Below are 14,197 nucleotides of genomic sequence, written 5' to 3'. Positions count from 1 at the left end.
CCTTAGCAATTCTTATCTAACTTTAAGTTGATGTCTCCACTGAAGAGATATTTTTTGAGTTTTACACAGGATGCTCTGGTTATTTCTATTCGACCTTTTATTTCTGCTGATTGATCCATGTTTTCGGTCAACCAACTGCATAGATAATTTATATTTTTGTACGCTCTCCATAAGGTGTATATCATCTATTAGAACATTGGCTTGGGCAATATTATTTCAATTCTATGGCAGCTACGGCCAATATTATTTCGACATTGAAAATTCAATTTTTGAAAGAGATAACCACATGTCTTCTCTTTATGTCATAGTGGCTGTAGTTATCACTAAATTTGACGTTTGGCTAAATTTTCTTGACAGGCTGTTTTTTTCTCAAAAATTTTTAATATTTTTTGAGTGTTTTTATAATAAAATTTATAAAATTTTAAAATAATTTAAATGTGTAATAAAAAATGGGGGGTACACATTTAAAATAAAAAAGGTTGCTGTCAACTTCCGGTAATTTCGGATGTACCCGCATATTTGAAAATATGTTTAATCATAGATCTCGTTGTGAAACAAATGATATGCAAAAAAAATCTCTGGATATAGATATTGTAGTTCTCTAGAACTGGAAGCCTGTATACTAAAGAAAACAAATAAAAGTTCAATCATTCTGACCTGGATTTAATGGTATCCCAATTCTTCCTAAGGAAGTTGAACAAGGTGGTGTATCCATTCGCACCTCCTGTCAGCATACTGAAGATCAAATAGATGTCGTTATCAGTGAAGTTTCCGTTCTGTTCCAAGACAGTAATATTGAGCAATCGCTCTATCTTCCAAGAATCGTTAGGACATCCTGCCAGAGTTTTGAGCAAGTAAGTTCTTTCACTGGGCTTCCTGCCTTGAGGGAATCGGATAATTCTTTGTAATCCAAATTCCCATTCTTCATTGGTACCCCATTTGAAAACTGGACAAATATATTGATTTGCGACTCTGAAAAAGAAGAAACATAATTTTAACTTTGAAAATAAATATTTTCTTTATACAATGCTAAAATATTGATATAGTGAATCAGTGCGCCATCTCAGGCTGCTGATGAGTGTAATGCCGGGTCCAGACCAAGGCGATAAAAAGTAAACACGATTTTGAGACAGAAACAAGACAAACCTGCGACAAAAAATGGCGAATTCTGACAAGACAAACTTGAGACAAATTGTCCACACCGCAAGGACAAAAGTACAACAAAGTCAAAAGTTTAGTGGTTGCAAATGAGTTTTATTAATAACCATGTGTGATTTCACTGGTCTCCTACTGTTGGCAGCACACGCCATCCACACTGCGCCGACAATTTGTCGTAAAATATACGAACAAAACATAGACACTTTGATCTTTACCGACTCGAGACAGGACATTGAAAAGTCCCCGAATTTTGAAACAAAGCAAAAATGAGACAGAAATGTCGCAGAAGTGTATTGGATTTGTCGCAATTTTGTTGTAAAACATGAATGTTTCTGTCTTGTCGTTGTTTTGTCCGCTTGGTCTGGACCCGGCATAAGATACCTGTTTTGTTTACTTACGGGTTGCCTTCATCAGGGTTGTCACTTTCCATCCATTTTTTGAAAGCATTCTGGGCTTCCTCGATGCAAGGTTTGTATCCGGCTTGACACAAGAATACTTTGGATGAGCTTCTCAGATGAGCCCTGCCCTCGGATTCGCCTTCTTGAGCTTCATTTCCCAGTTCTTCGTAGAGAGGTGTAAGAAGCAGACGTACATAAGTCTAAAAATTATTAATAAATAGAAGAATAGAATAAAATAGCACATTGAAAAATCAATTCAAGTTCAGATAAATAAATAGGAACTGCTTTGAGAATGGACAATCAAATTCTTATTCGAATTTTTGCAGAAATCTATTTGCATCCTTATAGCGTCTACATAATATACTTAATATATACAGAGTGATCCGAACTGTATTCCTGAAACTTTTCGGAGGAGTTTCATTTTTATTTCGATTTTTTCCAAATAATTTTTAAAGTAACGTCAATATTTGGATGAAAATTGGTGTTTGGGAGTTTTCTTGCCATGAGAAAGTTGATTTTGATGTCAATATGACTCCTACTTTGTAGAGGGCGCCACCTACATATTTTTTACTGGTTTGAAGAGTAATAACTTTTCGTCCGTACTTATATAAAACTACTGAGTAAAAAAATATAAATTTACGACGATTTTTACGTAAATAAGGTCTCTTGGTAAAGATCGCTACGAGTAAATGGTTCTCGAGCTGTTAGAGTAAAATCATAAATTTGAAATGTTTTTGTGCCAAAAGTTCTACAGAAACTGTTTTGAAAAAAATAATAAATGATTAATTTAAAAAATAAATGATTAATTTAAAAAAAATGATTAATTTAAAAATATAAAAAATTTATCTACTCAACATATGTTAATTTTTTGTCAATAATTTCATGTATTGACTATTTCTGTTCTAAATATCTTGAGAACTGTTGCTCACAGCGATTTTTACCAAGAGACATTTTTTACGTTACAAATCACGAAAAAATATATTTTTTTATTCAGTAGTTTTATACAGGTACGGACGAAAAGTTATTACTCTTCATAACAGTCAAAACACATGTAGGTGGCGATCCTACAAACAGGAGTCATATTGACATCATAATCAAATTTCTCATGTCAAAAAACTCTCAGACCCTAATTTCCATCCAAATATTGACGTTACTTCAGAAATTATTTGGAAAAAATAGAAATAAAAATAAAACTTCTGCACCCTGTATCTCCGAAACTAAGCATTTTAGGACATACATTTATACGAACTTTTTTACTTAGTTTTATCTCCAGAATATGCTACCGGCGTTTCCGGAATACAGTTCGCACCACCCTGTATAGTATCTTAAAATGTAATTGACATTTAGTGTAAATGAATAAGTTTTATTCATTGTTAATAAATTGTAGCCAAAAAAATCATTTATTTGCAATTTTTCAGAATTACCTGGAATTTTTTATGTACTGCTGAACTGTCAATATGTTTCCCTATGTGGTCGATAAGTGTGAACACTGGATCCCAAGCGAGATATTCTCTTTCGTTCTTCAAAAACAGCGTCATATTCAGCGCAGTAGCGAAGCTGAGGTCGCCTGCGTAAGCCAAATTCCAAGCATCGTGAAGTAGCTTGGCCCTGGTATAGACTGGAATTTTGGTTCTGTTCTCGGTTTGAAGATATCTAGCTAACATGTTCCAGTTATCTACGTCATAGTTTACAGGGAATGGACCTGCGTGATAAAATAAGAATAACAATTTACATGATCAAAATCATATTATAGAGGGTGATTCCCTAACTTGGAATAAATGCAAAAAAGTATTTGGGTATGCTAGGTACCATACAGTAAAAAAAACGGCATAAATAAACGTTTGCTTTCTTTTTTTATGTATAAATTATATCATGAAAATATCATCGATCTTCATTTCGAAGGCAACTGGACGCCGTTTTTTTTTCGATCATACATTTGTATATAGAGATTAAGGAAGATGAATAATTCAACCCATATACACTTAATATACTATATGATCGAAAAAAAAACGGCGTCAAAGACGGCTGGGAATGACATTCGTTAATTTTGGCGAGATCAAGCCCTAGACATAATTTGCTGGGCCCGTGTTTTTCTTTATTATTTACTGCTATTTACGGCCAGTTATCCTTAAGAAGGTTGTAATTTATTTTATATTGAGTAAGGATGAGTTTTAAATTATGTAGTTTAAAATTTGAGAAAAAATAGTAATTTTTAGAAATAGATTGTGTCTGGGAATATTATATTCTTTTTTACTCTCTCTATAATTAGCGTTAATTTTTGACGAGTCTTATGTGAATTTTTAGTAAGTGACGTCTAAAGATTAACCTCGCCAAAATTATCAACGATTGTCACTCCCCAGCCATCTGACGCCGTTTTTTTTTCGATCATACGATATAAGCAGCATTTAGTCAAACGAACGCAGTTTTTGATAAAGGTGTCTGATAATGGCTGAATAGGAAATGGGTCACTAATAAACAATTTAGAATGAATAATATATTGATTTTCATTCATAACATTTAATTTTGATCATGAGCAACCATTTTGAGAAAATGAAAAGACTCTATATAACTAATTACCTATCTCTTCTGGATTGATTATGATAAATTGATTATTAGATGGCATATTCTTCAACTCTATTTCTCTTTCCCGCATCATCCAAATCAGGGGAGTGGTGTTCAAGAAATTCATTTTATCCTGTCTGATAATGACCACAGGAATCCACCACAAGAACTTTTCTTGGTCAGGCACATCGTGAGGCCTTTCTCTTAAATAGACCCTCTGAAAATTAACCAATATTGTTAGAAAATTCAGGAAATCATATTTGTTTATTTGTTTGTTGTTTTCTTATTTAATAATAATAATAGTTATTTATGGTACTAGTGTGTTATCTTACAAATACCCAAGCAGCATTTGGACGTCGGGACAACGTTGTGTCACGCGACCAAACGTCGGGGCGCAACGTCGGCACAACCTCGTGCCAACCCTAGTCTACACTAGTTTGGAGAATAATTTTTGGGTCGAAACGACGTTGGATACCGACGTTGGCTAGAAGCCTAATTTAGTTCAAACTGCAACGTTGTTTAAAATCCTAATTCACAGAAATACAAAACTAATATGGCGTCTAAGTCGCGTTTTATCCTAAATTGGGATAATTATAGTAAAATATTATTTTTTATGATTTAGTTAGAGAACATATATGTCAGATGGCAGTGAAGGAAAACAAAACAAAAGTATTTAAGTGTGGAGGATGTTTGAAGATCATAATTATTGAAACACTTTAACCGACTCTGTAACTCGTTACACAAGGCAAAAAAGTTAAACGCAAAACAACTTTATTGATAAATGTATTGTTTCTACTTTGAAAAATACTAATGGGCCTTAAAATTAAAGAAGTTTAAAAATTTTCTTGAATTTTTTTTTTTTTAGTAAAATGAGAATAATTTATTCGCAGTCGAAAAATTGTTTCCGCGTGTTTTTAGGGTCAAATATTTCAAGTTAATGTATTCAAAAAGCAGGAATTGCTATTTTAGGAACGAAATATTTTCTTATTTAACAACATGGCGGCTTTCACTTTATTGTTTTGGAGATTAAGAAGGAGTAGTTCGAGTAGTCGCATACTGGACTAATAAAGTCGCAGTTCGGCCTTAACAGGTAGTATATTTAGTCATCCTAGAGTCTAGCTTGTGCCGCCCTCTATAATATAAATAAACGAGGGAGTGGATAATCTATCGGTAATATATGTCGATGTATATTTAAATTTAGTTTTATATGTACCTTTCTTATGTCCCATTTTAATTAAGTTTTTTTATAAAAACAAAAACAGCACTGAACGGTCTGACTGAACAGAACAATGAAGTGAAAATTTAAAATTAAGGTTATGGTTCAATACAGTTGCAAAAAGGTAGTGACTCGACGTCCTACCAACGTACGAATAAGGAAATCTAAGGAACGTTGGAATTAGTAAAACAGACGACGTTTGCATAACGTTGGAATAGGTCCTGAAACTGAAGTCGGAAAACTCTATATTGTCCAACGTTGTAACTACGTTGTCCGAATCACCTAAAGATCACTTAAGCAAAAAAGGTTACAAGACAACGTTTATTCGACGTCGCAGAAGCTTCTACTTTGCTGTAGTACTAGTCCAACGTCGGCACAACGTTATAAAAACGTTTAAATTTATTTTAATACCCAAGGTAGGGAGCTAACTATTTTTTGTAACTAATCCAACGTTGTGTTTAGTAAACATATGGTCGCAAGTCGTGAAAATGCTACTTGGGTAACTCACGCTGGAAAATGTATAATGCTAATTTTCTCAAGTAACTTGTATGTTATAAAAAAAATAAAAGTTATAAAAGTCTATAAATTGAAGTAAAAAAAAAGAATTTGAGCAAATACTCACTTTATTAGCTATTAGACACACCATAGACGCTTAGTTCTTTAGCACCGGCTAACTGTGCAGGCCAGTTTGCGCACTTTAACCTGTACTACTGCCTTTCGCATACAGACGCAGTTTTATAGCACAGTTTTGTCTACAATGAACAGAGTGACGCACCTACTAATAGTTTTATCTAATTTCTTACAATAAAATGGTTTCCCTAAATATAGTTCTGTTTTGAATTCCGCTTGCTTGTGCAATACAGAAAAAGATATTCCTGTCACTCTATATAATGTACTGTATACTTTTTATTTTCAATGAACATGACAAGTTTTTTTATAATTCAAGTTTTTATTAAACTGACATAAAATCGGTTTATTAGAGTTCGATATTTTCTTTCAAGTTAATAATAGACTGAGTTTTGTCTATGGACCGAACTAAAATAAACTCAACAAGCACACACATGTTCAGGCTTCTGAGTTTGCGCATTTTTTATTCAAGCAGGGTCTGGCCGACAGTCTGCAGTCTCCTGAAAGTGCCCACACACCTGCCGATCTACCTGGACAAATCATGTTTACACAGGCGGTCTGTATGATAAAATTGAGTGTCTGTGAGTGTCTTTAGCTACTAGAAACGTAAGTAATAAGGAATCCAGCAACTTAACGATACCATCTAAAGGGTAAAGTCACAGAAAGGATATGACATTGGAATTTAATAGTGATACATTGTAAATTATATTTATTATACTTAATATCATATTCTTTATTGCTATTGGGGTATCAGTACCTGGTGAATATGTGCTGTTTTGTTACTGTAGTTCCTGGTTACTGTGACAACTGGGAGACGGTCCTTTGTGATCCATGAGCCCGCTATTTCGTTGATGGTGATGGGTTCTGGTAAAGTTTTGTCAAATCGTGCTTGTTCGGTTAGGGATAGCCAGATATCATCACCGAAGAATGTTTTAAATTGTCTGTATAACAAAAGACGATACATGTCTATACAGGGTGGCGCACCTCATTCGCCTCGGTTGATTATACGAAAACGGAAACATGAAGAAACAAAATATTTTATGGGTATATATGAAATTTTCAAAATATTTTAAAATCGACATTAGTTTATGGACTTTATTTAAATTTATAACAGGTTATTTTTATTTAATTTACCTACAATAAGATTAATAAGTAAATATTTATTATTTTATCAAGAAAAATGAAGCAGAATCTGCTGGTGGAAGGAATGGATATGTTACTAGTGATTTTATTTTGTGAGGAAAATTCTTGTTGCCCTGAAGGGTTTATGCCCAAAGACATCCAAATATCAATTTTTCTTGACAAGCGTTCCTTTGAAAAACAACTTTTCCTATTTCGTAGAGCTGATAGTGAGGTACATGACAAACCTGCTAGGTAGAAACCTGTCGTTGAAAGTGAAGAAGAAAATTAATTTGCCTTAATTGGTTCTTTTATAGAAAATCCAATATATCTACAAGTCATCGTAATGTAAAAATCAAGAACTACTTCCTTATTTTCCTTGATAAAATAATAAATACATACCTACTTATTAAACTATTGTAGGTAAATCACATAAAATTAAACTGATATAAATTTTGAAAATCGAAAATAGCTACTAACTGTCACTAGCAAATTGCCATGGTGACACCAGCAATCTTGATTGCCATTTTATTGAAAAATCGCTTTTTATTCAAAATCTGACCCAGTTAGGTATAGAAAACCCTAATATAGTTTGAAAGAGATTTAAATCTGCTTCGAATTATTTAAAAAAAATACATAGTGTTGCATTTGAAATAACGAAGTTTTTATGTAAAATAAATATTTAAAATAGACCAGCAATTTTTGATACCCCTGTATACATTTAAGGAAGCAATAACAATTTTTAGTAAAGTTTATTTTTCTGGCTTCAAAGTTAGCACAAGAATTAACCTTGAAAAGTAATGTACAGGGTGTTGACAAACTATTTTATTATAACATGCAAATTTAAATATCTTTAAATATCTCAAAAACTAAAACATTTAAACATATTAAACCCTTATAATAAATGCCTTATTTTATGCCCAAGAATACAAAAATAAAATAAAACACCAGGTGTTCCATAAGAAAAAATATAACACTTTGGTATGGATCTTAGTTCTGACACATCCTGTACATTTGAAAATAATTTTAAATTATGCATATTTCCTTCCCACATATATCCATAAAATATTTTGTTTCTACATCTTTCCCTTTTTGTATAATCAACCGATAATTTAAATGACTTATTTCATACATCTTTACTAGAATTATTTGAGCTCTATTATTTGGTAATTCGATTATTTCAAGATTTTACACTTGAACACAACGTTACAATTATAGTTAGTTACCTATCAGCCATAAACCTTTGCATTCCATGCCTGAATGTACTCTCTCCTAATGTATAATTTAACATTCTAAACACCAATTCTGTCTTAGCCGAAGAAGAATCTTGTTTAATTGCAGTGTTTTTTCCATGTGGATATCTTTTACTGAATTCATAGTAAATAGAATACAGCATGGTAGTGGGCCAGTTATTAAATGTTTCGTTTTCACCAATCTAAAATTAATATTTTTTTTCCTTTAGACAGACCTCAGTGACAGAGAGAGAAGAGTAGAAGAGGTTTATGTCCAACGATGGACTGAACAAAGCTAAATAGAGATTAAGACCTTCAAAAATACCTTTAATGTGGTAAAGGCTGTGATGTATCTGACCAAAGCATTATTGATATGGGCATCACTCCACCAGAATGGGGTGGCCAGTGCTCCAAGCCATTGATATACCAGTTCCTGAGTCAAATGCCAGGATCCTTTGCTGCTTAGCTCACTTTCTCTTAAATCAAATGTAAAAAAGATTTTTAAATTTACATTCTAAAAAAACTAAAAATTTATCAATTTATGCAAAGAATATACAGTTATTAACTTAATCGTGTCATAAATATGTATCTACAGACTTACTCTAAACTTGTTAAAACATAGTAAAAATATATTATTTACTTAAACAACAGGACTCCCCAACTGTCTGCTGGTTTGGTAGCTTGATAATTGGGCAAAGCGAAGATATTCAACTCTGGAAGAGGATACGGGGACCCCCAGAAGTCTTCCAGGAACTTAACTGACTTGGAAACCTTCGTGGTGACGTTACTTAAGGCTTCGATGAAGTCCGGCCTTGCCCAAACTCTCATTTTTATGTCTGGAAAATAAACTATTAAACAAAATTGTTACATCCAGTTATTTTAGAGGTAAAATTATGTTCTATTTATTTTTTAATATAATAACAAAGAGTAGATATAATAATTTATTCTCGATAACAAGATTTAATTATTGTTCTAAAATATGGCGAATGCGCTAGGTTACCTTCGCTATCGCTGACATTCAAAGTGATGTGACTCAGTTCTGATACAACAAAAGCAAACGAAAATGTAGCCATTGGAGGTGTTCTCTGGAATTTGTCCGCTACCCAATACTTGCTAGTTTTAGAAGAAAAAAATTAATGAAATACAAAAAAAAATATATTTTCATATTACCTCGTATCACCAGTTGATTCTACAGGCGTATTAAAAATCGCCCTCATGGTATTAGGGCGTATCAGTGTCAGTTGGAATGGCACTTTGTATCCTGGTTCGTCAAAGCAAGGAAATACGTTTCTAGCCATATTGGGTCTCAAAAATGTAGCATAGTACCTAAAAATAATACAGGATTGTTCACCACATACGACACGAAGTATTGTAGCTAAACGATTAGATTTTTACATATTGTAAGTTTTGGGTTCGTTGAAGGACTATTAGAGCTACAATTTAAAAATATTTTTACAAGATACAGAGTGTCCCAGATAAATAAAAAATATCAAATTTTATTTTTTTAAATGGAACACCCCGTATATTATATTATTAATATGATTAAGGTTTATCACACTTAAACCTTACCTTTTTTCAAATATTTGAATTTTTGTCAAAATACAGTAATAATTTTAATGCTTCATTTCTCTAGGCTTATTTAAGTTTTTAAACCAAATATTGTACTGAAGTATTTCTATTTACTAAATTTTGTGTTGCAATAATAAAAATTATACTGCCTTATACAGGGTATCTAAAAATTTATTTTAAATAATTACTAGATTTAAACGGCAATAACTTGTTTAATTTAAGTGGAACACCCTGTATATTTTAGGAGAATCAGATGCACAATTTAATTGTCTATTAAATTGTATTTTACCATTTTTTACCTATCCCTTCAAGTTTTCGTAAAAAATGCATTTTTTTTAATTTACACCTACATTTATCAATATACCCATGGAATATTGACATTTTGGATTGTTTTTAAGGCAACAAATGTACAAAATGTACAGGTGCTAAAAACGATAATATTACTAACCCATTTCTTTACAAAAAGAAAAGTATTTAAATGTTTATAAATGAGTATACCATTAATTAAATATACCACCATTATCCGCAGAAATATTAATTAATTACCTACATATTTAATTGTGTTTGTTGATAAATTATTCTAAATAAATGTGGATTTGAATCAGAAATCAATATAATAATAAATTATGAAAATGAACGTCTCTGTTGTTATAAATAAACATTCTTCAAAAAATTAAATTAAATTTTTAAGGTGTTACTTTTGACCACACTGTCTAATACACATACAGAATTCAGTCTTTTAGTATTTGGAGCAATTATTAATATAAACAAAATAATTAATCAACGCAAACAGTAAATTAATGTATTTTGAATACTGGAATCATATTAATTGGTCCTCTTTAACAAATATTTAACAGTTTTTTTTTTTATTTTTTTAACGAAATAAACAAATTATATCGACAATATTAGTACCTGTACTCTTTAAGAATTACAACTTTAAAAATAATTTAAAATGTCAATAGTCCATGGGTATATTGATAAATAAGTTCTAAATTACAAGAAAATGTATTTTCTACGAAAACTTGACGAGATAGGTAAAAAATGGTGTAATACAATTTGATAGACAATTAAATTGTGCATCTGATTGTCATAAAATATACAGGGCGTTCCATTTAAAATAAACAAGTTATTGCCGTTTAAAGCTAGTAATTATTTAAAATAAATTTTTAGACACTCTGTATAAGAAAAACTAAAAAAAAAAAATATAATTTTTATTCTTGCCACACAAAATATGGTAAACAGAAATACTTCAGTACAAAATGTGGTTTTAAAAACTTAATACGCCTAGAGAAATAAAGCATTGAAATTATTACTCTTATTTTGACAAACCAAATATTAAAAAACGATAACGTTTAAGTGTGATAAAAATCAAATTTGCCTTATTTTAATCGTAGAAACTAAAATGTAATAATATACCAAGGTGTTCTATTTAAAAAAATACAACTTTGAATATTTTTTATTTTTTGGGACACTCTGTATCTTGAAAAATATTTTTAGATCTGTAAGCTCTAATAGATCCTCAAAAGAACCCAAAACTTGGCCCATATAGCACGTCCAAAAGAAATTACGTTTTCTACGAGGGAGACACATGAGAAACAACATATGTTAAAGTGAACCTAAGTGTTTATCTAGTTCTAACATATACATATGAGATACACGCACGCTCTTCTCACTCTCGCTCACACACGCTGTGATACAGGGTTACTATGTTGTACACTTTGCACTAAAGATTCTAAGAGTTTTTTGTAACGTAACAAATAATTATTAAAATGATGAAATTTAACGTCGGTATATGAGACATACAATGTATATGTCATATATATGTGTGATACTTCGTATCATCATAGTTGTGCCTATAGTATACACCTTGTAAAAATGTAATCAGTAATACACATAATATAATTTCTAATATAAACACTTTGTAATAGTGTACTGTTGTGTCTACATTCTACCATGAAATGAAGGTGTGTGCACGCGCGGATAGCCCTCAGCGTAGATACACCGACCAAGTGTAACTTATGTGTTCTCTCTCCTTTCTAGGAGTGGTATGCGTTAGCAGCCATTATTGTTTTATCATTCGGAAGCTCTATATAAATGTTCTGTTTGTGTGTAGTTTAAAAGAATTTTAAAGTAAGCACAAGGTTTTTAATTACCTTGTTACACCTTCCTAAGAGTATTACTTATATTATAGCAAGACTCTTCTTATTCGTTACCCAATTTACCAAATTTTGACTCCAATGAATGAAAACTCCAAATATTCTCGTATGATAAGAGGTTAGCTCTGGCAATATATATTTTTTTACAATTTGGAAATAATAAAATCTAAAATGGACAAAGAAAGAAAGATTAACACTTCAAAGAACTTCTACACTGATATTCGGTAAGTTATTGATGGATCAATATACAGGTATGTTTAATATTCATTAATCAGTTTCATATAAAATTTAAGGGTGAGATTGTCAATCTGAGATTGTAAATCTCGATGAATGAGTATGTTAACAAACCAACTGCTTGGAGGGGAAAGAAGAGAAAAAATGACTAAACGATCGTGGTGATCTAAAATCGTGGTGATATACCAGTGTTTACCATTTAGTATGTTGTTATACTAGGTCTTACCTTATATTTTTAATACATTTTGAATATAAATCTGTTCTTTTTAGCAGTGTTTTTCTTAATTCTGGTTTCTGCAGTGTATAAATAATTTATGTATTTTTTTTTTTTTTTTTTTTTTTTTTTTTTTTTTTTTTTAATTGTTAAATTAGAATTTTATTTTTAACCACATAATCCATTTTATGGAAGAAAATGGTACATTTTAATACAAAACAAAAATGGAACAATTTAAGGCTACTTCTCTTGAACTTACCATCGAGATACTTTGGAAAATACAAAGTTTTGCCTTCCTAATTTCGTTCTAATACCCCCATTAATTGATATCCATTGATAATATTTCTAAAAAGAACTAAGAAATTTTAGCCATCAAAACTTGTATTATTTCTTAATTCGTTATTAAGAGTAGTTTTATCTAGCAGAAGATGTATATATGAAGCAAAATACATACGTACACGCGGTAGTCACAACTGAAATGTGTAAACAGAGTTTAAACGTAATACACAAGCACTGTGTATCCTACGGCACACTGTGTATCCCTAACTTTGTGTATACGTAAATCCTATACTGTGGCTACATTGTGAGGCGGACGTTTAACCTTTTTGCATACGTGTTGAACTACATGTGTAAACGTAGCATATTGATTTCGGGGGAATTGTGTCACTTTGTGTCTACATCTAATAATTTAAACACATCGTAAATGTGATTTGATGTGCTGTTTGGGTGCAAACTGGCAAATTGCATTTGCGCATTAGCTACAATAGTCGTGTCCGTATGTGGTGAACAACACTGTAATTACAGACAAATGTAAAAAAATCGGTTTTACATAATGTGAAGCATTTTACATTTGGGTACGTATATAGACGACTTAAAGAACAGAATGTGAGAACATGGAGGAAAGTGGGGGTTGATAATAGATACTTCCAAAATATTAAATCTTAATAAGACAGTAATGTTAATGTAAAATGAGATTATGTGGTTGTAAATAGCTATTTTTTTCAAAAAGACATTGCTCTCTGATTGTTTACTTTACCATTTCTTCTCTTTAGTTGTTGGATCAATATAGGTACTCCTGAACAAGCCCTCTGTGGTGTCATTGAAGAGTTGTCCTTCAAATTCAAGATATATCTCTAAAACTGCTCCAGTGTTCATGGTGGTGTCCAGTTCGATGTTTATCATGGACTGTTTTTCCACTTGCTTCCAACGGGTTCCCAACATTTGAACTTTATAGCTTCTTTTATCATCATCTTCTCTTGCTCTACAAAACACCACAATTTCAGTTACTCTTAAGTTAACGACGTTAAAAAAATTATACGGAATTGATAAACCACAATGTGATCAAAATTGTTTTTTTATCATATTTTAATCATTTTTAACTATAAAAAAAAAAAAAAAAAAAAAAAAAAAAAAAAAAAATAATATTTTTATAATTTTCTAAAAAAATCGATTAATTTCCTATATACACTGTAATTTTTAAAAATTTTATGACCGGGTTTACTACTTTTCCAAAAAAAAAAAAAAAGGTAAAAAATACCAAAAATTACAATTTTCGACTTTTTTCCCATATAGCCAGGTGCATCTCAAAAGAGAAAACAGTTTTCTTGCAATTTACGTAATATAAATAGAGCTCACCTGAAGAAGGGTAAAGGCCCAGAAACCGGTCGTGAGAGTTTGGTTGATTTTCCCGAAATGATAAACAAAACGTGGAA

At 31.4% G+C, this 14,197-nt stretch overlaps 1 protein-coding gene across 2 annotated transcripts; it reads right to left on the bottom strand.

Moving 5' to 3' along the window:
* Positions 1 to 657: 657 nt before the first annotated feature.
* On the bottom strand, positions 658 to 13,746 carry LOC115874413 (aminopeptidase N; the record flags this gene model as incomplete). Of its 2 annotated transcripts, none has more annotated exon segments than XM_030889576.1 (11): positions 658 to 972; positions 1,557 to 1,756; positions 2,981 to 3,258; positions 4,134 to 4,335; positions 6,719 to 6,902; positions 8,307 to 8,515; positions 8,638 to 8,788; positions 8,953 to 9,160; positions 9,313 to 9,425; positions 9,483 to 9,638; positions 13,522 to 13,746. In XM_030889576.1, coding segments are annotated over 11 exon segments (2,201 nt in total), but the record flags the coding sequence as incomplete, so codon positions are not given.
* Between the last annotated feature and the right edge of the window lie 451 nt (positions 13,747 to 14,197).

This window comes from Sitophilus oryzae, unplaced genomic scaffold (assembly GCF_002938485.1).
Source record: "Sitophilus oryzae breed Bouriz unplaced genomic scaffold, Soryzae_2.0 scaffold_1278_pilon_pilon, whole genome shotgun sequence".
NCBI classification, from domain to species: Eukaryota; Metazoa; Arthropoda; class Insecta; order Coleoptera; family Curculionidae; genus Sitophilus; species Sitophilus oryzae.
This window is presented reverse-complemented; position numbering and strand designations above follow the sequence as displayed.